The sequence below is a fragment of the Aquarana catesbeiana genome, linkage group LG13 (assembly GCF_042186555.1).
Source record: "Aquarana catesbeiana isolate 2022-GZ linkage group LG13, ASM4218655v1, whole genome shotgun sequence".
In the NCBI taxonomy this organism is placed as follows: Eukaryota; Metazoa; Chordata; class Amphibia; order Anura; family Ranidae; genus Aquarana; species Aquarana catesbeiana.
This window is the reverse complement of record NC_133336.1, coordinates 83,699,743-83,722,399: the sequence shown is the minus strand read 5'-3', so window position 1 is coordinate 83,722,399 and position 22,657 is coordinate 83,699,743. Positions and strand designations below refer to the sequence as shown.

Genomic DNA, 22,657 nt, shown 5'->3' with positions numbered 1-22,657 from the left:
TGATTCTTTGAATCGTTGATATAAAATAAACCTAGTTTGGGTTCTGACTTCAACACAGGTGCAATTTGCCCTAGACAGCCTTAGCAGTTTACCAATTGCTTTTACCGGGATTTGCTGTGTAACCAGGTCTTAAAAAGGTGAAGTAAAAAAACTTCAGCAACTTTAAAAAGAAGTCACTATAGGTTTGGTCAGCATGTAGCTGCATGGTGACCCCAGAAAGGAGCACAAATAGGAACAACTTCCTTGCCTTCTCAGCAAATCTCAAACACATTTTCAGGATACCTCTCAGGAAATCCTGTTGATATCAAATGCTTTTCTTTATTTCTAGATGTCCATAAGATAGAAACACAATCAAACTGAAAGGTAAACCGGGTATCAGATTAGAGAGACTAACATATGAAGAAGACTGGGGAAAAAAATGGATTAAAGCGGGGGTTCACCCACACCGCTAAAAAAAAAAAAAATATTAAAAGCCAGCAGCTACAAATACTGCAGCTGCTGACTTTTAATACATGCCCACTCACCTGTCCCAGGGTCCAGCGATGTCGGCAGGGGACGCCGAGAACCCGCTCGGTTCTCGGCAGCTGCCGCCGCCATCCTAGGTGAGGGAATCAGGAAGTGAATCGTTGCGGCTTCACTTCCCGGTTCCCCACTGCGCATGCGCGAGTCGCACTGCGCGTCCCTAGTGGTCCCCGCTCTCTCCTGGGAGCTGTGTGTTCCCAGCAGACAGCGCGGTCGGGACGGGAAGAGGCATAGACTCCCATGGGAGTCTATGCCGGAAGTGGGTGCAAATACCTGTCTTAGACAGGTATCTGCACCCCCCTCCCCCCTGAAAGGTGCCAAATGTGACACCGGAGGGGGGGGGGGGTTCCGAAAAGCGGAAGTTCCATTTTTGTGTGGACATGCTAGAGAAAAAAAAAAAAAGCCCTTTTGGACATTAACAATTTCTACGTGTATTTAAAAATCTGTTACTATAACCTAGTGAAATACATAATAATATTCCCATGAGCCATATCATAACAGAGTATCTAACCCAGCTAGTTTCAATGGAACTGCAGTGTTGCCAACCGGACATGTTTTCAGGCACTGGGGGCAGAATGGGGAAAGTATATGGGCAATATAGAGAACAGCATTAAAAAGAACTCCAGTGTGACGTTCTTCTGTCTTAGCCCATTTAGGGGAACACCCCTTTCCTGTTCTTCTGTCATAGTCCATTTAGGGGAACCCCCTTTTCCTGTTCTTCTGTCATAGTCCATTTAGGGGAACCCCCTTTTCCTGTTCTTCTGTCATAGTCCATTGAGCAGTTCGTGACACAGAAGTTCTAAGGCTGCAATAGTTAAAGTAAATTTAAAGCCAATATTTTTATTTTGGAGAGGGTAGCGGATGCTAAAAACGCTTTCTTTCTTTTTTTTCCATCCATATCCCATTCAAGAGATTTCCTCCAAAGCAGACTTGAAGTAAAACGAAAGTGAGAGGAAGTCTCTCCATAAGTGACCTAAATCCCCTTGTAGACAGCTGACACCAGACCAAATCTCTGCACACAAAGATATCCCTCACGTTTAATGCCAGTGATAATGTTAATAGGACAAAAACAGCAATAAATATCCAACAGGGGTCCCAAACCCCTCAACTCTATATAAAAAAACAAAACAAAAAAAAACACACACAAAAAGGTTTAGCTAGCTTTTCATAGTGGCGGCATTATCACAAGCTGTGCATATTACAAATATTTGGCAATTAAATGGTGTAACTCCAGGTTTCTTTTCATTTTACAGTTCACTTGGACCAAGCTGGTTCAAACAAACACTTTCCTTCACAAATACATTCACCAGCAGTCAGCGCTGTATAGTCTGTATGTGGTATGTGCTACATATAGTATACAGCGCTGGGTTTCAGCAGCGGACAAGGATTTCCTGTCCCGGAACAAATCAAGTCAGGCTGAGCACTGGAAGCTTAAAGTGGATGTAAACCCGAATTTTTTTTTTTTTCATACTGTAGAGTATAAGATTTGCTATCATTTGAGCCCAGTCTTGCCACACAGAGTTAATCCATCTCTGAGCAATCCTCTTTTATTGTTCAGTGAGATAAATCTTGACAAACTGAGAAAAACTTTGTCAAATCCTCCCCCTTGCTGTGAGTGACAGGTGATTTACATCTCGTGCACTAGCCTAAAACATGCAGTATTTTTTAATTCCCTCCCCCACTCCTTTCTTTAGCAGCTCTGCAAGGATTGGCTGTTCCACACCTCACCATGATTTGGCATGCTGAAGTCATGTGGTTACTTTCCTGTCTTTTCACTGGATGTTAGAGATCATAGCAGAAGTTCAGTGTAAGAAATACACAGAAGAAATGCATATTGACAAGGGGAGTGTAGAGGTGGGCGGGGAGTCTACTGACATCACGACTCCACCCACCGAGCTCCAGACAACAGACCCACCCACAGAATCTGCAGTTTTTCGGGTCTCATAACAGACAGAGGGGAGACATTTGACAGGTAAAGATACATGCAGGAGGCATGTTTATCCCTATAGATAACCCCTATGGCAGTAGTTTAGAAAGGATGACATTGAGTTTACATCCACTTTAATATTTTATGAATAAATACAAGTCTTCCCACAGATTGGCTGAGACAGAGATTGTGAGGTCATCCGCTCACCTTAGCCACAAGAAGCATTCATTCAAAAAAATACACTGCAGCACTGTACACTGTATGTAGATGACGCTACATGCAGTTTATACAACGTTGACAGTGAGCGCATGAATTAGTAATGGAAGTAGAATGTTTTGGTCAGCTTTGTCCAAAAGAACCTTTTAAAAGTGGTATTAAAATTGGAAGTAAATTTCCATCTCTTGTTTTTACCTATAGGTAAGCCTATAATAATAAGACTTACCTATAGGTAGTGTAAATATCTCTTAAACGTGCACCAAGATATTTAGTGTAGATGCAGCCAATGACATCACTGGCACACGCACTCTGAAGGAACGGCCACCCATACCAGTCACAGAGCCGGAGTCCGCGAACCCAGGAGTCAGGTGAAGAGAAGAGTGCCTGCAGCGCTGACATCTCGGCGCTGGAAGAGCTTAGTTTTAGGCCGGGTTCACACCTATGCGAATTGGATGTGGTTTTCCCCGCATCCAATTCACATAGCAGGAGAATGTGACTGGCTCCCTATGGAGCCGGTTCACATATCTCTGTTGAGGCTGCGGAGCGCACTGCACTGTGCGTCTTTGGCTCCATTTCAGGGCCGAATTCAGGCATAGATTCAGCCCTAATTCATCCCTGAAATGGGGAACAGGGACACACAGCGCTCCTGTGTGATCTGCAGCCAGTTCCACTGTGAACCCGGCCTGAAGGTAAGTTTAACATAATGTGCTAGTATGCTATGCATACTAGCACATTATGCCTTTACCTGGCAGGTACAAAAAAAATGTCCAGTGGTTTACAACTGCTTAAAATCCATAACCAAAAATGTATTTTTTTTGCAGCCTACCAATAATTATATGTGGTGGCTGCACTGAGAGGCTGTATGGCTGTAAGACATCTGTGTGGATCCCGACACTGTCAGGATCCCTCTAGAGTCTGGAGTGGATCTGATTCCGCTGTCGGCTCATTCTGGGTCACAAGGAGAACACAAATAAGTGCACTTTTGTGACCCACAAAACAAGTATGGCCAAAAAAAGCTTTAGGCTGGGTTCACATATTCTGCGCTCGCAGTTCACAGCATGGGGTCCGGTGTGTCCCTGTTCACTGGTTCAGGTGCGAATCAGGTCCGAATTTTTTGCCTGAATTTGCACTGGAGCTGTGTGAACCGGCTCCATTGAAAGCCAGGCACGCTCTCCTGTCACGCGAATGGGACATGGGGAAACCCGCATCCAATTTGCATATGTAAACCCAGCCTAAGTCATAGTTTTCCTTTAAACCTGAATTACTACCAAGAACCTGAATTGGACATCAGAGCTCTAGATTACTGGATGATCATTCTAAGCAGAGAGCCACTTTTGCTAAATAACCCATTTACTATTGCAATTTTCAGACCTCATATCAGCTTTTGTTTTATTATACAGAAAATCACCTTACTGCTGATCAATGCTTTTGAAGGAATAAACTCCCCGCTGATTGTTGTTTTTGCTACACACAGACATTATTTTTGTGTGAAAGCATTTTCTGCTCCAGGGCTTTAATCTGCCAAGCTTCGCAAGCTTCTGTAATAATGTGGTCAGGCAGTAAATGAAAAGAATGGGATCTTTTGAAGTCACTTAGTGCTATTTTGTTTGACCCATCGCTGGGGCCTTCAACATTCCCCTGAGCACCTCAATTGCCATTTAATTAAAAAGTCCTCAATAAATCGTCACTTTATAATGCAGTAGGACTCGGGCCTCTGTTAGAAGAGGGAGTGATGAGGCTCCTCATTCGAAATTACACCTTTTGTTTTAATAGAGCTGTTGAAACTGTTAAATTTTAACTTTAAAGTTAAGCATTATTAACTTTAGAGGTTGTGTGGGCTCAAAGTGACTAATTTGATCCTTTAGTTTAAGAACAAAGTGATGCCTGCAAAGACGACATGAAATACTCAATTCGCATGCTGCCCGCGCCTCCAATCCCTGCAGTAACAGAGAAGATGCCAGCTGAAGATCTTGCAGAATCCAACACTTCTGGGGGCATCGGTTTCCTGGTTCCATGCTGTGCTCAGTGGCTCAACCATTGATAGTGTCATAGATACTCTTTAGGAAGAGTTTAGTCAAGCAGTAAGAAAAATTATGGGATTGCATGTATGTAGGTAGGTAGGTAGGTAGGTATGCATGTAAGGTGTAAATCAGTAGTCTCCAAACTGTGGCCCAGGGACAGACGTGGCCCTTTGCTTGCCTGTATCCAGCCCTTGGGGCACTATTCCTCCAAATGACACCAATAATGGGCCACTAATCCTCCCACTTATAGCAATGATGGGGCACCATTTCTCCCACCGATACTAATAATGGGATACTATTCCTTCAACTGACACCATCAATGGGGCACCATTAGTCCCACTGACACCATCAATGGGGCACAATTTGTCCCATTAAAACCAAGGATGGGACATGATTTACTCCTAGTGGCCACAGTACGTCCCCCCTAAAGCCTGAAGGGCAGTAAACTGGCCATTTGCTTAGGAAGTTTGGAGACTCCTGGTGTAAAAGCCGGGTACACACTACAATTTTTTTTCATGCAATCCAGCGGGTTGCACCAAAAAAAAAAAAAAAAAAAAAAAAAACCTGACAGCTCCAGTCGGAGCCACTGTACTAATCATGTGAGGTTTAGTCCAGCAATCTCCCCCGCTGAGTTGTTGTGTTCTGACAGGGGGACGGCCCCTCCGCCAGAACAAATGGAAGGGTTCTGTCGGACAGACCGACATACACATGGGCCAAATGCCGGCCATTTTGTTTTTCAACCAGCCATGGTCTCCCGACATTTGGCCCGCATCTGTCACAACACTGATAGAATTGTCACAAGCATTACTGCTGCAAAATTGTAGAGTTTTATAGGCTGTTTGATGCTACTTGGAAAATTTAGGAGAGTATTGAAAACCTATCAATTATCTGTTCCATTAGAACATAAAGTTGGCCATACATGGATGGAAACTCAGCCGGTTCAGCAAGAACCGGCTGAATTTCCATGCATGTGTGGCCACAGTGGTTTAACAGAAGGTGATCTAGCAATCAACTTCTGTAAAACCAGCCTGTTGGTGTTTTTCTTTTTTTTTTCTTTTTTTTTGATCAGTCTCAGCTGGCTGGACAAAAACCGACCCATGTATGGCCACCTTTAGGCCTTGGTTTCCACAAGGCATACATGACTGTACAGTATCTCTAAAGAAAAGGGGACACCCTTGAAACACGTTAGCATCTGCAGAAACTCTAGGACACCTGCTCGGTTTTACAAGAAGGGGTGCCATCCATTCTGGTTGTTCTGTTGGAGATTTGCTATAGGCTCTCTCTTTAGCATGGTATGTGAGTATATTACTTTTAAATTGCTGTCAATTGAAACACAACAGGTGCAAAGACACAGTCACTGCTCTCAATGTGACATCTCTGAACACATCCTAGATGCGTCCCATTTGACAGCAATTGGGCTGTTTGCATGGGGATGTACGGAACACCTGTGCAGGTCAACAGCCCTCCACAGGTATATGGTTATGTACGCCCCATGTAAAGCTGAACTTAATTCTTTATAACAGTAATTTTTTTTTTTGGTCCTCCCCCTCCCTCTTACATAAATGTTCAAAAAATATTAAAATGTGTACCTTTGGGTGTCTTTTGTGCTGCAAGGCAGCACTTCCGGATTTGCAGTCTTCAGGGCCCCACTGCCTCCTGGGATTGCCAAGTCACAGCCATCCTAGAATGCAATGTACTGTACATCTGTGGCGTTTTGTCTGCATGCGCACATGTCACCTGTGAACAGAGCACCCATATACAAGAACTGGTGGCACTGTGCGCATGCACAGAAATGCCCTGCACGTAAGGTTTATGTGCCCATGAGCCACAACATTCAAAATGGCAGCACGGAAGAAGAGCCTGGCAATGAATACGGTGGTGAAGTTCTTTCAACACAATCAACAATTTACACCAACATGGAATGAAGTTGGCACAACAACGTCCTATTGTAAAAGTGTCGCAAATAAATACTACTTTTATTTGTTAAACAAGTCAGTACCAACCATGAAAATTGTATGACTATACACACAGCTCCAGAAATGTTTTGTCTTATTGAATCACCCCCATTATTGTAAAACATGCAACTTCAACTCTGTATCTGTAAGAAATTAGGACTTTATTCATATTCAGTTATGGTTGTTTGATGCACGGCTTACCACTTCATATGGCAAAAAGGAGAGCACACAGGATTGTTGTAATTACAATAATGTGCACAGACAGAGGCTAAAGTAACATTCACAGAACAGATTCAGAGACCAAAGACAAGAACGAACGTATGAATGGCTCCTATGGATCAGTAGCTTCTGGCACCAAGATCTTGGCACTGTTATGTGTGGGTGCAGCACTTGTCTTTTGGTGCAGAGGCAAGCATAATACAGAAGGGTTTACTAGGTATAAAAGGATACAATTAGGGGTTACATTAAGATCAGGGATTAAGGAGCGAAGTTTTGGGTTTACAGTGGTTCTAAGGCTAGGTTCACACCTATGTGTTTTGCAGTGAGTTTGCAGACTTGCAGAAACACACTACAGTCCACTTAAAGCGGAATTCCACCCAAAAGTGGGACTTCCGCTCGTTGTGCTCCTCTCCCCCTCTGGTGCCACATTTGGCACCTTTCGGGGGGGGGGGGGGGGGGCTTGGGGGGGGACAGGATACCCGTCTTTCACAGGTATCCTGTTTCCACTTCCGGGAGCCTCAGCCGCGGGTATTGATGTCACCGCCCGGGCTCCCTCCTCCTTCCCCGGCCGCCGGGTTAGTAGGAGAGAGGAGTGGAGCCTCGCGCATGCGCAGTAGGTTTCCAGGCGTGAAGCCATAAGGCTTCACTGCTGGGTCCCCCTTACTTGCAATGGAGGCGGCATGCACCCAAGAGCTGATGGAAACGTCAGCTGCGGTGCCAACATCGCTGGACTCCAGGACAGGTAAGTGTCCGATTATTAAAAGTCAGCAGCTGCAGTATGTGCAGCTGCTGGCTTTTAATTTTTTTAGTGGTGGGCGGACCTCGTCTTTAATATTAGGTCCTACGGCTCAAGTTCACATTTATGCAGTTTCTACTGGTGTGTTTTACAGAAAGGTGCAGGGATCTTTTTTGTGCATTTTTGGCTCTATAGACTTTAACCACTTTAAGACCAGCCTCATTTTGGATTTTAGGTGTTTACAAGTTTAAAACAGGTTTTTTTGCTAGAAAATTACTTAGAACCCAAAAATATTATATATTGTTTTTTTTCTAACACCCTAGAGAATAAAATAGCGGTCATTGCAATACTTTTTTTTGCACCGTATTTGCGCAGCGGTCTTCTAAGCGCACTTTTTTTGGAAAAAATTCACTTTTTTGATTAAAAAAATAAGACAACAGTAAAGTTAGCCCAATTTTTTTTTTTATATTGTGAAATATAATGTTACGCCAAGTAAATTGATACCCATCATGTCACGCTTCAAAACTGCGCCCGCTCGTGGAATGGCATCAAACTTTTACCCTTAAAAATCTCCATAGGCGACGTTTAAAAAATTCTACAGATTGCATGTTTTGCGTTACAGAGGAGGTCTAGGGCTAGAATTATTGCTCTCGCTCTACCGGTCGTGGCGATACCTCACATGTGTGGTTTGACCACCGTTTTCATATGCGGGCGCTACTCACGTATGCGTTCGCTTCTGCGCGCGAGCTCGGCGGGATGGGGCGCTTTAAAAAATTTTTTTTTTTTTTTTATTATTTATTTTACTTTATTTTTTTATTTATTTTTCACTGTTTTTAAAAAAAAAAAAAAATTTGGATCACTTTTATTCCTATTACAAGGAATGTAAACATCCCTTGTAATAGAAAAAAGCATGACAGGTCCTCTTAAATATGAGATCAAAAAGTCCTCAGATCTCATATTTAGACTAGAATGCAAAAAAAAAAAAAAGTCGTTTAAAAAAATGACACAAGAAAAAATGTGCCTTTAAGAGAAGTGGGCGGAGCTGACGTAATGACGTCGCTCCGGCCGTCCTATGGTATGGAGACGGGTGGGGGCCATCTTAGCCTCACTCGTCTCCATACTGAGGAAGGGAAGGGACCCGATCGCCTCTGCCGCTACCGACGGCTCCGGTAAGCGGCGGAGGATGCGGGAGAGCAGCGGGAGGGGGGTGGCACCTCTCCCGCCGCCGATAACGGTGATCTCGCTGCGAACCCGCCGCAGAGACCACCATTATCGTGTACAGAACCGCCGGCCCTAAAGATGGATACCTCGGTTGTGGCAGCAGCTGCTGCCGTTACCGAGATATCCATCTTCAAAAAAAGGACGTATATATACAGTGGGCGGTCCGGAAGTGGTTAAAGGAATCACATAAAAAATTCACGTACATGTCCTTTTTCCTGCATGACAACAGACACCTCCTAACAACATTAACTACTTGCCGACCAGCTGCTGCAGTTATACTGCGGCAACATGGCTTGGCTGCGCGAATTGCCGTCATGTTACGTCGGTAACATATTCGGCCACTAGGGGGTGCATGCGCGCCCCTTGCTTGCCCAAGGAGCCAATGCGAGTGCCCGGCGGTCACGATCACCCGGGGCACACGGAGAACTGGGATCTGTGTGTGTAAGAGCAGGGGAGAACAGACAGATCGTCTGTTCATACAGAGTACAGTGATCTGCCATCTCCCCTACACAGTCCCCTCCCCCCTTCAGTTAGAACACACAATAGAGAACACATTAACCCTTTGATTGCCCCCTAGTGGTTAACCCCTTCACTGCCAGTGACATTTTTACAGTAATCAATGCATTTTCATAGCACTGATTGCTGTATGAATGCTAATGGACCCAAAACTGTGTCAAAATTGTCCGATGTGTCCTCCATAGTGTCCCAGTCCCGATAAAAATCACAGATCGCCGCCATTACTAGTTAAAAAAAAAAAAAATGAATAATAAAAATTCCATAAAACTATCCCCTATTTTGTAGATGCTATAACTTTTGCACAAACCAATCAATATACGCTTATTGCGATTTTGTTTACCAAAAAATATGTAGACGAATACATATCGGTCTAAACTGAGGAAAAAAATAGGTTTTTTTATAATATATTTTTGGGGGATATTTATTATAGCAAAAAGTAAAAAATATTGCATTTTTTTCAAAATTGTCGCTTTTTTTTTTTGTTTACAGCGCAAAAAATAAAAACCGCAGAGGCAATCAAATACCACCAAAAGAAAGCTCTATTTGTGGGGGAAAAAAAAGGACGTCCATTTTGTTTGGGTGCAATGTCGCACGACCGCGCAATTGTCAGTTAAAGCGACGCAGTGCCGAATCGCAAAAAGTGCTCTGGTCAGGAAGGGGGTAAAATCTTCCAGGGCTGAAGCGGTTAATTTTAATCTTCAGGACGCATTTATTGTGTAATATTCGAAAGCACAGCGTATAAAATGTACTATTTTTAACATCCCAAAAACAAAAAACACATGTGAAAACAGCAAACCTTGCCGCAAAACACATCAAATGCAACCTGCAAAGGTGTGAACCTACCCTTAAGGCAGAAGGTTTACTTTTACTTTAATGCATTCACTGCATTAATGTAAAAAAAACCTTCTGTGTACAGCTCCCCCTTACTTACCTGAGCCTGATCTCCATCCATCGATGCGCATGAGAGCAGCATCTCTCTCCGCTTTCGCCCTCCTCACAGGCCAGACTGACAGCATTTGGAACCATTGGCTCCTGCTGTCATCAATCAAATCTTCTGACGACTGGGCAGGGGGCAGGGCTGAGTCGTGCTGTCTGTGTCAATGAACAGAAGCAGCACGGCTTGGGATCAAGCCCACAGGTATGCCACAATAGGAAGGGGCTTCCTATGGTGGCACACTGAGAAGGAGGAGACAGAAGCGCTGGCAGGGGCCCCTAGAGGAGGAGAAATGGGGCCTGCTTAGGGCTATTGCACAGAGCAGGAAAGTACGATGTGTGTTGTGTATGTTTTCTAGATGTGAATCTCAACCTCAGTCCTCAAGTATTACAACATGTTTTTAGGATCTCCTTAACCTGCACAACTGCTTTAATTAAATCAATTCCAAGTAAGAAAGCTTACGGTTTACCCTTGTTGTTCAAACCTACCCCTAGAAGTACAACGAAATGCAGTCTTATTTGTTGGAAATATACAGATACTTTATTAAAAATAAGTAAATAAATAAATAAATAATGTCAATGGCTTGATATTTATCAATCAATATTTTTTTTCTAAATGAAATTCCCAAAACATGGCCTGTTGGAGACACTTGAGGAAGAACAAAGTTTGGAAAGACTGCGGTTGGATTTACTAAAGGAATATAGACTGTGCACTTGGCAAGCGCAGTTGCTCCAGAGCTTAAAAAAAAAAAAAAGGGAGAGGGAGGTCTGCTGACTTTCATCATCAACTCACGTGCAAGCAAAAATTATTTTCCTTGTATGTGAAAAATATTCTTTACAAAGTGAAACTTCATCTAATTTATTAAGCTCTGCACTTGCAGTGCCGCCTACAAGTGCCCATCGTCGCCACCTCATCGGTGCCGCCTTATCAGTGCCCATCAGTGAAGGCGAAAACTTACTTAATTACAACATTTTATAACAGAAACAAAAGAAAAACTTTTTTTTTCAAAATTTTAGGTCTTTTTTTATTTGTTTAGCAAAACATAAAAAATGCAGAGGTGATCAAATACCACCAAAAGAAAGCTCTATTTGTGGGAACAAAATGATAAAAATTTAGTTTGGGTACAATGTTGTATGACTGCGCAATTGTCATTAAAACAACGACAGCACTGAAAGCTGAAAATTGGCCTGGGCAGGAAGGGGTTGTAAGTGCCTGGTATTGAAGTAGTTAAAGGGGTTGTAAACCCTCGTGTTATTTCACCTTACTGCATCCCCTGTTTTTTTCCTGCCTGAAGCTCAGCATTAAAACAAGCGATCACCCCACCCCTCCCATCCATTCCAGTTTAATACATTTTCCTTTTTATACAGCTCTAAAAGTGAAAACGGAATAGATTTATTCAGACAGGCCTTTACCAGCTAGTATCTCCAGATCTACATATTAAGTATTTTATACCTACTCTGGAAAGGGTTTGCTTTATGCTTTTTATAGTAACAAAACAAGCCCTTGCCATCTGTGAACAGCTATGTTCAAATGTTAATACTGTACACTGCCCTATTCTGCCTTAATCCTGGCTATGCATCATCATCATCATCATCTAGTTCCCGGTTCAGACACTTCTAATATCAGATGTTCAGTTATTATGAAGTTAATGTAATAACCGGCGTTACTGTAATGCAATATCATTTATTTTAATGCAATAATGCAACAAGAGAAAAGACTGTACTGTGTGTAAAACCCAGTACTGTGTACAGTGGTGCTTCTTTATGTGCCTACAGAAAAGAAAAAAAAAAATAAATAGATAAAAATAAAAAACAAAAAAAAAACGCCCCACTGCAAGGGAGCGTTTTTACTTTTCCTCCTGGAGTTCAGCTTTTAACGTCACTTCATTTGGTAGTTGAGCTGCACAGCTGATACCCTGGATGACTGCGTTGTTCAGCAATAACTATGTCACCAATTTCTGAAAGAAAATCTTTTTTAAAGCTGTAGTAAAGTCTAAAAAAAATAAAAATAAACAACTGTCCCCCTGCACGTTAAAGTGATTATAAAATTTTGTTTTTTTTTAAAATAACAAACATATCATACTTACCTGTTCTGTGCAAGGGTTTTGCACAGAGCAGCCCGATACTCCTTTTCTGGAGTCCCCCCCTGTGGCGCTCCTGGTGCCTCCTCTTCTCGGGCGCCCACACAGAGAGCCGCATTCCATGGGGGCACTCGTGCGGACGCACTCCCAAGTCCTGCTGCTGCGTCTACTGAAAAAACAGCAGGACTCGGCCCCAGCCCCCGTGTCACTGGATTTGATTACCAGCAGCGGGAGCCAATGGCTCCTGCTGCTATCAATCTATCCAATGAGGACCCAGGATAGCGACTGGAGCTGCTGTGCTTGCCCCTGTAGCTGGAACGATCGAGTCCAGTTAAAAAAATGGAGGAGGGGGTCTGGGGGTGCAGCAGCACAAAAGGTTTTTCACCTTAATGCATAGAATGCATGGAGGTGAAAAACCGTGAGGGTTTACAACCCCTTTAATGTCATGTGCACTGCACTGCATACTAGCACATTTTGAAGGACTTACCCGTACATGGAGCCCTCCAGCGGTACGCTGTTATGGCTTCCATCTTCACCCAGTGTTCCTTACGGTTTTCGGTCTCCGGTCGTGACATCACTCCCGCACATGCGCATGGGAGCCATAATCAAGGCACAGCGCTCTGAATGGATGGCACACACAAGTGAAGTCACTGGCTGCTACAGATATGCAAATATCTCCTAATCGGTGCACGTTTAGAAGATATTTATTCACTATACCTATACTTTATTATAAGCTTACCAGTAGGTACAAGTGACCAAGCAGCATTTACTACAGCTTTAACTTGTCCCATTCTCTACTCCAGCAGGCTCCTCTGCACTGTTAGACCAGTCCCAGCAGCCTCTTCTACCCTGCACCCTGAAAGTCTAGGGTCCTTTAATGTCATCAAGGCCAGCGCAGGTCTCATAGCCCTGCAATGGACATAAGGATGCCCAGGAACTGTTCACCGCTGGAGTACGGGGGAGTGCCACCACCTGGGAAAGGTGAATATCAGATTTTTTAAAAAAAGTGCTTTTCCCATTCCTAGGATAGAAAATTTCATACTTACCTGAAAAATAAATTTGAGTTCATCATGGGACACAGAACAGGCTATAAATCAGTACTACCTGGGTTATGCGCTACCTATAGGTGAACGGACACTGGCACACAGAACCCCTTTATAGCCCCTCTACAGGAAGTTCAAGTAGCAATGAACCCCTAGAAAGAGGGGAGGGATCTCTTTCTCTCGTGTTGTACTCTGAAAAATGAATTTTACAAAAATGATTTTTTTCGTACATCACGGGGCACAGAACAGGCTATAAATCATGACTAACTGGGATGCGCCATAGCGATGCACGAGGGGAAGGCGACACAGTAGCCACCGTCATGGCCAAGGACACCACTCCACAGCCTACAAAACACTGCCACCAAAAGCAGCATCCTCAGCGGTCCTTGCAACCACCTGGTGAAAACTTTGTTAAAGGTGTGTACCGAAGCCTAGGTTACAGCTTTGCAAACCCGGGCCACTGACGCCTGATGATGAATAGCCCAAGAGGCTCCAAACACTATTGGCAGAGTGAGCCCTCACTTGAAAAGGTGAAACCTTATCCTTCAAGCCAGAAGCTTGGGGAATAAGCTGACAAATCCACCATGAGATAGTAGACTTATGCCGCGTACACACGGTCGGACTTTTCGTCTACAAAAGTCCAACGGACGCCGACGGACTAAAGCTGGCTGGTAATCCGATCGTGTGTGGGCTTCTCCGGACTTTCAGCAGACTTTTTCAGCCTCAAATCCGACGGACTTTAGATTTGAAACATGCTTCAAATCTTTACGTCGTAACTACGACGGACCCCGAAATCCGCTCGTCTGTGTGCTAGTCTGACGGACAAAAACCCATGCTAGGGCAGCTATTGGCTACTGGCTATGAACTTCCTTATTTTAGTCCGGTGTACGTCATCACGTACGAATCCGTCGGACTTTTGTGTGGTCGTGTGTAGGCAAGTCCGTTCGTTAGAAAGTCTGCTGCAAGTCCGCCGAAAGTCCGCCAGAAGTCTGTCGGACAGGCTGTCGGACTTTTGTAGACGAAAAGTCCGACCGTGTGTACGCGGCATTAGAAACCACCTGACCGTTCCTAGGACACTCATGAAGGATGAAAAAAAAAATCCAGCTGCCTGATTGCAGCAGACAGTTTCAAATACATCTTGACAGCCAAAATCACATCTAAAATGGGCGAAGGGCTTTGTTTCCAAGAGACTAATGCCTGAGAAAAAAAAGAAGGCAAACAAACAATCTCCTGATTAAGAGGAGACAAACTTCAGCAAAAATGGCGGCTGAAGTCGAAGAACCACCACGTCATATAGCATCAAAAAATGGGCACTGAATGAGCAAAGCAAAAGTTTGCTAAGCTTAAAGAATATGTTACCCCAACATTTCATATTCCTGATATGTAAAATAAGAAATTGGGAGGAAGGCCTCAATGAGAGACCCTAATTTGGTAGACCATGTAGGTCTGGTACCTCATCCTAATCAAAGATCTACAAAATAATGGACCATAACAAACTAAATAAGGACTATAATGGTACCCAATTTTTATAAAAAGTATCAAAAAATATTATATGATAAAAATTGCACATGTATACATATAAAAAAACATACAAAAAACACACAAAAACCGCACATAAAACATAACCAAAACCATCTAGTACTCCTTGAATACAGGTTCTTGGTGGCTCCCCTATGACGTTTCGCAGGAGATAACCAGCTTCTTCAGGAAAAGTTTCAGCAAGACGACTCACGGTTAGTTGTCAAAAACATCAAAGTAGAAACACATTGAATGGTCCTCCTACAAATGGTCATTGTCACCCATACAATGCCACAGAACAGTCCTTGTTTTCCAAGAGTCATTAGTTCTTATGTAACTGGAACTAGGTATCAATAGTCAAATCGTATAGTATACACTTAGTGATATACAAGGTATTATATGAGGTAGGTAAAGAGGTTCCCATCATGTCATTCCTCAGATCAGCAAAATATTTTTTGATACTTTTTTAAAAAGGCATGAGAGCACAGCGTGATCAGTTTCTAGCTGTGCCGAGAACTAAGCCTGCTCTCCTCCAATAATTAGACTTAACAGGGCTGGGAATCATGGAGCTCGGGTGCAGCGGGAAAGGGTGGGATGGGGAGGGGGTCCAGTAAGTCCATCTTACAGATTTTCTGTTGCGTTGAACTTACACTTTAAGCACAGTACCTCAATGTTGCAGGACAGCAAGGTTAACCTTCTACAAAATGAATAAACAAAATAATGTAGTAACCAAGGATACTGCACTGAGGAATATGTTATACTATATTACTAAAGAATAGCTAATACTTGAAATTCTTAGTTGCTCCTTTCATCAAAAAATATTCAATCGTAACTCAATCTGGTTAAGTGTTACCATCATGTCTTCTAAATGTACTTATAGGTTACACTTACTGTTGCTGGATTTTAGGTCCCGATGTATGACAGGTACAATGGCTTCATCATGTAGGTAATTCATCCCCCTGGCAATCTGTACTGCCCAGTTCACCAATATATCTGGTGGAATCTTTTTCCCAGAAAGCACCCTGTTGAGTGATCCTCCTCGGGCAAACTCCATGATTAAGCACAAGTTGGGTTCCTTCAAGCAGACACCCCTCAGTGCAATTATGTTGGGGTGATTAAGCATAGCAAAGAGTTTAGCTTCCTGTCTGACGTTCTCAATAGTCTGGCTGATGTCTTCATCTGGATCATGACGTGCTGCCTTGACAGCTACTTCCTCCTCTCCCCAAATAGCTCGGTACACCTTTCCAAAGCCACCGATCCCAATGATCTCTTCCAGGAGCATCTCTGAAAAATCTATTTCTTCTACTGTAAGGCAAGCGTGGGAAAAAATAGGAAATAAAACAGGTTAGTAAAAACAGATCTATTTTTACAAACATAAAAACCCTAATGATATCAAATGTAGCAAAGACACTGGTGTGGAGAAAGCAAAGACATCCTAACAGTCTTTTCAGTCTTAATGGATACAGGGCTGTCAACTATTTTCATTACCGATTACTTGGGCTGCATACAAAATGCATTTTTTGTTTACAGTAAACACAGTGCAGCACACATACAGCTCAGTACACCATCCATACATGTAAGTGCCTGAGGACTTGTGAAGGTGAGAGGAGCAAGGCTCATGGGACAAGTAGTCCCGGGCAGGAGAAGGAAGTGATATAAAGTGATTGTAAAGGCAGAAGTTTTTTTTACCTTGCTACAGGGAAACTCCATACTATACTTTGTGGCTTGCTATTGAGGCACTTTGAAGGGAGAAGGAGCCAGAAGTGCCAGAAGGGGACCCAAGAAGAGGAAAATACAGGCTGCTCTATGCAAAATCATTACACACAGCAGGTAAGTAGGACAAAAATAAATGTTTACAATCACTTGTAGGCTCTGTGCAGGGAAGATCACCATCTGAACCCAAAGAAGCTGGGGGCTGATAATACTGGAGATGATCTAAGGCATTACAATGATATTTAAAGTAAAGGTTTACCAGCATTGTGCATTATATTTAAAATGTTTATATCCATGCAAAAAAAGTCTCAGCCTTTAGAACTACTTTAAAATAAAATATTTATACCCCCCCCCCCCCCTTCATATAGCTTTGTGTCTGACTCCTAGTTAAAATACTATATATCTATATATAGATATATATACATCTATATATAGATATAGAGAGAGAGAGAGAGAGAGAGATTTATTTTATTTATTAATTACATACTCAAAATTTCAAGTCCTGAGCTACTAAGCCAGGCCTCAAGGGTTACTCGCCACCAGTTGCCCCACCCAACCCCTACCCTGCTCTGCCCCTAATCACTCCCCCATAAATTAATGAAATGACACTTAAATGTTTTATGCAGAATTAAGTTACAAAAATAAATATTAACAACTTTATCAGTTCCCCTCAGCATTGCCCATCAATACAGGCTCACCTGTGCCCATCAATGCAGCGTGAGCTGTGCCCATCATTGTAGCATGACCTGTGCCCATCATTGCAGCCTCGCCGTGCATTGCAGCCTCACTGTGCCCACCATTGCAGCCTCATCGTGCCCCCATGGCATATTCACCATGCCCAACATTGCAGCCTCGCCAGGGCGGAGGAAGAGAGGGCAGCCAGATCATGACTGGAGGAAGTGGAGAGCCCAGGATCACAGAGCACGAATAGCACGCTGTTACAGCTTACATTGAAATTGCCTCCGCTTGGTGATCTCACGGCTCTCCTCTTCCTCTATGCTCTTTTCCACCAGGGAGATCGCTGGGAGAACGGCTCCCGATCAACCCCACCCACCAGCGGTGCTCGCCGCCCCACTCTAAGGCAGCCCAGCTCCTTGCCAGCCCTCATTCTGCGAGGGGAAAATCTGAGGGGTGTGTGTGTGTGTGTGTATATATATATATATATATATATATATATATATATATATATATATATATATATATATATATATATATAGATAGATAGATAGATAGATAGATAGACACACACACACACAGTATATAGCTTCTGTCTGTTATTCTTAGAGTGGATTAGATATTTTGTTCCCCAACCATATAGCTTGTTATTTATATTTACCACTGTATATAGATATTTTTTTCCGACTTGCATATTAACTAAATTATACACCACACTTTGAGGTTTTTTTATCCGATTAATAAATTCATCGAAACAATAAATCGACCAACTAATCAATTATGAAAATAATTGTTAGTTGCAGCCCTACTCCATCTTTCCAAACTTTGGTTTCCCTCCTTACTGCAGCGGTGCAAATGGAGACAGATCACCAGTCCCCTCCCATATTCCTGTGATGATATCATCCTCCTCTGGATCCTGGGAGGACCTCTCTGATAGATATCTATCAGAAGTGTCCAAAGCAAGCAGGAACCGAGGTGGACACAGTCAAGGAAGGACCCAAGCAGGAAGTAAACAGAAAAGGAGGAGACTCAGAGCTGTGGCATCACATGACCGTGGCTTAAAGTAGAATTCCAGACCAAACCTAACTAGACCTAAAACACACCCTCACCCCTCCTTATACCTATGCTGACTAACCTGTGTAAGAAAGTCGTATTTACCCACTCCTGTCTGGTCATGTGGGTAAGTCAGTGGCAGCTGCAGGGAAGCTCATTTGTTGCAAGCTGGGAATGCCTGGGAGTGGTGACATCACCTATAGGTTCCTATGGCCCACTTGTTATTGGCAATCCCTACTTTCCCCTGCAGCTTCCGCAGAATAACACAGGGGAACAGGTTCACGTGACCAAACCAAAGCAGGCAGAAAATAGTTATTATAGTTAAAATTATATACATATTTCTTGCACAGGTTAGTCAGCATAGATTTTAGGGGGGGGGGGGGAGAATAAAACAAAAAACTGTCAAAATAAAGTGTTATTAAACATATTGTATATTTAACAGCATACCCCATGTAGTTCTATTGTTGCTGTCCTGTGTCTACACAGCACAATCTTACAAAAATTACATCCCTGTTATTTGCATTGATAGGGTGCCATGCAGTGTCTCTTTGAAACCAAAGCATAGCTACCCTAACATGCATGCGCCTGGCTGAGACTACAATGGTGTGACAGAAGGAATACATGCATATTATGGACCAGGCATAAGGAATGATGTGACATGAAGTCCTGATGCAGGAGGTTACCTGACTGCTCAACTCGGTGAGTGATGCATACTCGTCAAGCAGAAGTTCAGGAAAGCACCGCAAGGATAGCACAAGTTTTTAAAATTTTAAGCTGCCAAAATGTAAGCCTTTGGGACATCATATTTTTAAATAACTTGGCAATTATTAATACATAGCATGGAGCTAAAGGTAAAAATGCTGTGTGCAGTTAAAGCGTTTGTTACCCCAACATTTCCTATTCCTGCTTTCCTATTAAAAACTGACCACACTAAGCAAGAGAGCACATCCTGGGCAGTTCTCTAGCTATGCTGATCTAATCTGACTTGTCCTGTCACACCCCCACTGCACAGAAATTCACTGGGAAGCTCAGTGTGCTGCTGCTTCTCTCCCCCCCCCCCCCAGCTCTTTTGCAGCTGAGAATTGAGGGAATGTGATTACTTTTTATTTATTTTTTATTTTTTTTATAAATAGGGGAAAATGTTTTTTTTTTTTTTTTGCAAGGTGATCATTTACAATCACTTTAATGTTTAATACTAGGGATCGACCTATTATTGGCAAGGCTGATATCAGTATTTTTCAAAACATCGGCATCGGTCACAAACTAGACCGATATTACCGATATTGGTCTCTGCGGCCCATGGCCATCTTTTTGGGGCCCAGAAGCCTGCAGACCCAGTGCGCAGGGGCACGCACACAACAAAATTACGCTTCTGCGCACTGGGCCCAACAAGCCTCCCTTGCCTCGACACTCAGACAGACGTAGCCACCCACCCACAGCCACTGAGGCCGGCCAGCATAGCCACCCACCCACAGCCACTGAGACCGGCCAGCATAGCCACCCAACCACAGCCACCGAGTCCGGCCAGCGTAACCACCCACCCACAGCCACTGAGGCCGGCCAGCGTAGCTACCCACCCACAGCCACTGAGGCCGGCCAGCGTAGCCACCCACCCACAGCCACTGAGGCCGGCCAGCGTAGCCACCCACCCACAGCCACTGAGGCCGGCCAGCGTAGCCACCCACCCACAGCCACTGAGGCCGGCCAGCGTAGCCACCCACCCAGAGCCACTGAGGCCGGCCAGCGTAGCCACCCACCCACGGCCACTGAGGCCGGCCAGCATAGCCACCCACCCACAGCCACTGAGGCCGGCCAGCGTAGCCACCCACCCACAGCCACTGAGGCCGGCCAGCGTAGCCACCCACCCACAGCCACTGAGGCCGGCCAGCGTAGCCACCCACCCAGAGCCACTGAGGCCGGCCAGCGTAGCCACCCACCCATGGCCACTGAGGCCGGCCAGCATAGCCACCCACCCACAGCCACTGAGGCCGGCCAGCGTAGCCACCCACCCACAGCCACTGAGGCCGGCCAGCAAGCAGCCAGCCAGCCATCCACAGCAAGGTGCCAGGCCAGCCAGCAGCCATCCACCCACCTACAGCAAGGTGCCAGTTATTTTTGAAAAGTTTAAAATGTACAAAATATTGGCAAAAAAAATATCAGCTATCGGCAGCAGAGGTGGCTGAAATATCGGTATCATATTGGCACCGAAAAAATGAATCGGTCGATCCCTATTTAATACTGCCTTTGACTGCTGCCTATAGGCACAAAACCATGAAAACCCATCTTGCATGGAATGAACATTTACAGTTAAATACCACACAAGTCTGTATTCATTTTTTATTTAAATAAGGAGGGCTAGAGTGTGTTAAAAAACAACAGAAACAAGGAACCCAGAATAGAAATTGGAAATGTGTGCTTCACAAAAACATGGTTTGGGTCCTGCTAGCTATATTACTATTCTAAGCTTTGTAAGGCAAAATACAATCTGGATAAACACATTAAACCCCCCCGCAAAAAAAAAAATTTAAAAAAGGTTTATACACCTAAAACTTGTTTCTGCTAAAGAACATCTGGTTCCACGTTCATTCTGCTGCCAACATTGTACTTCACTTGCTGGCACAGCAATTCAGCTAAGTAAGTGTATTCTTTTTTTCTCTTTCTGCAAAAGAATGTCAGCAAGCAGAATACTCTTTAGCACACACTTGGGTTGGTGAATACAGCTGATAGAGAATACCGGTCATCCTCTGTGAAAGAGTCCACTTAAATCATAGTCTCTAGCCACATGCCTTCCCAACAGCTAAAAAATTCTTCCATTGCTGTATGAGAGAACAAAAGGATACATTATCACCAGAAACTATGGGACAAAATGAACTGTCAAATGCAGGACCTTGCATATGAACTTATTCTTGATGGACTTTTCCATGATTTGTACTCCTATAATCTAAAATCAAAATGGGATTTAACTGAGGATGTTGCCCACTGATCCACATAAAATAGTCAATGTGAAAGTGAAAACTGTGCAAGGTTATCTAAATAATTTACAAATGAAAGCCTTTACTGCAAAAAGCTCTTTTGCACACAGGGGTGTCTAGTGGCTGAACACCCCTCGCAGCGTTTTAGAGCACCCAGGAGGCACAGGTGGAGCGCTAAGCCCCGCTGCCTATCAAAGTCTATGGCAGACTGTGGCTGGACAGGGCCATATGAATATTCGGAATGAAGAAAACCTGCATTCAAAGTATTCTTCCCTGAACACATAAATCGCTAAATGTAAGCACCACTGTAAAGCAAACAGACTTTAGAAATTACATACTGTATTTATTGGCGTATAACACTCCCCTTTTCACCATGAAAATCGGGTGCAAATAGCGTGTGCGTGTTATACGCCAATACTTCAATTTTAGCTGCCTCGAAGGGGACAGGGAGGGGGTGGGACGAGCCCTGTCAGGTTACATACAGTGAGAATCCTGTGTTTACTTGGCGGCCTCTGTAATAAGAAGTCCCATCTCCTGGGCCGCCATTGGACTACTGTTCTGTTTATCATAGGAGATTCTCACTGTATGTAATCTGTCGGCGCTCGTCCCGCCCCCCTCCCTGTCCCCTCTAGGCTGCAGATGGGCATCGATCAGTCTGTACTAATGGCACTGGCGAGGCTGCTGCATTGAAGGTAATGGTGAGGCTGCTGCATTGATGGCAATGGTGAGGCTGCTGCATTGATGGCAATGGTGAGGCTGCTGCATTGATGGCAATGGTGAGGCTGCTGCATTGATGGCAATGGTGAGGCTGCTGCATTGATGGCAATGGTGAGGCTGCTGCATTGATGGCAATGGTGAGGCTGCTGCATTGATGGCAATGGTGAGGCTGCTGCATTGATGGCAATGGTGAGGCTGCTGCATTAATGACAATGGTGAGGCTGCTGCATTAATGGCACTTGTGAGGCTGCAGATAGGCATTGATCAGGCTGCATTGATGGCAATGGTGAGGCTGCAGATGGGCACTGACCCTTATTTTGCTTCAAAGTTCCTTATTTGAAATTTAAGTTTTTTTCCTGAAACTTCCCTCTTAAAATGAATGTGTGTGTTATACGCCTGTGCGTGTTATTCGCCGATAAATACGGTAGTTAGTAAAACAGAGTTTGTAAGACCTAGGTTACACTAACTGTAATGTCAATGCTGACACTGCCAGGGAAGAACTGCTCCAAATCTATGCCACTGTGTCCTTCCCTCACACTAGTCAAACCAGCAAGATATTGCCCCGCTGATGAGCCTTTGCTAGAAATGAAGATGCTAGAGTATTGCTGCACATCCAATC

General features: G+C 43.9%; 1 protein-coding gene across 1 annotated transcript in view; it reads right to left on the bottom strand.

The window, feature by feature from the left end:
• MAP3K9 (mitogen-activated protein kinase kinase kinase 9) overlaps nucleotides 1–22,657 on the bottom strand; it is a 145,476-nt gene that overhangs the window by 87,473 nt on the left and 35,346 nt on the right. Inside the window, exon 2 of the mRNA XM_073609467.1 lies at nucleotides 15,800–16,213. Within this exon, the coding sequence (XP_073465568.1) occupies nucleotides 15,800–16,213 (414 nt within the window). The remainder of the gene's footprint in view (nucleotides 1–15,799; nucleotides 16,214–22,657) is intronic.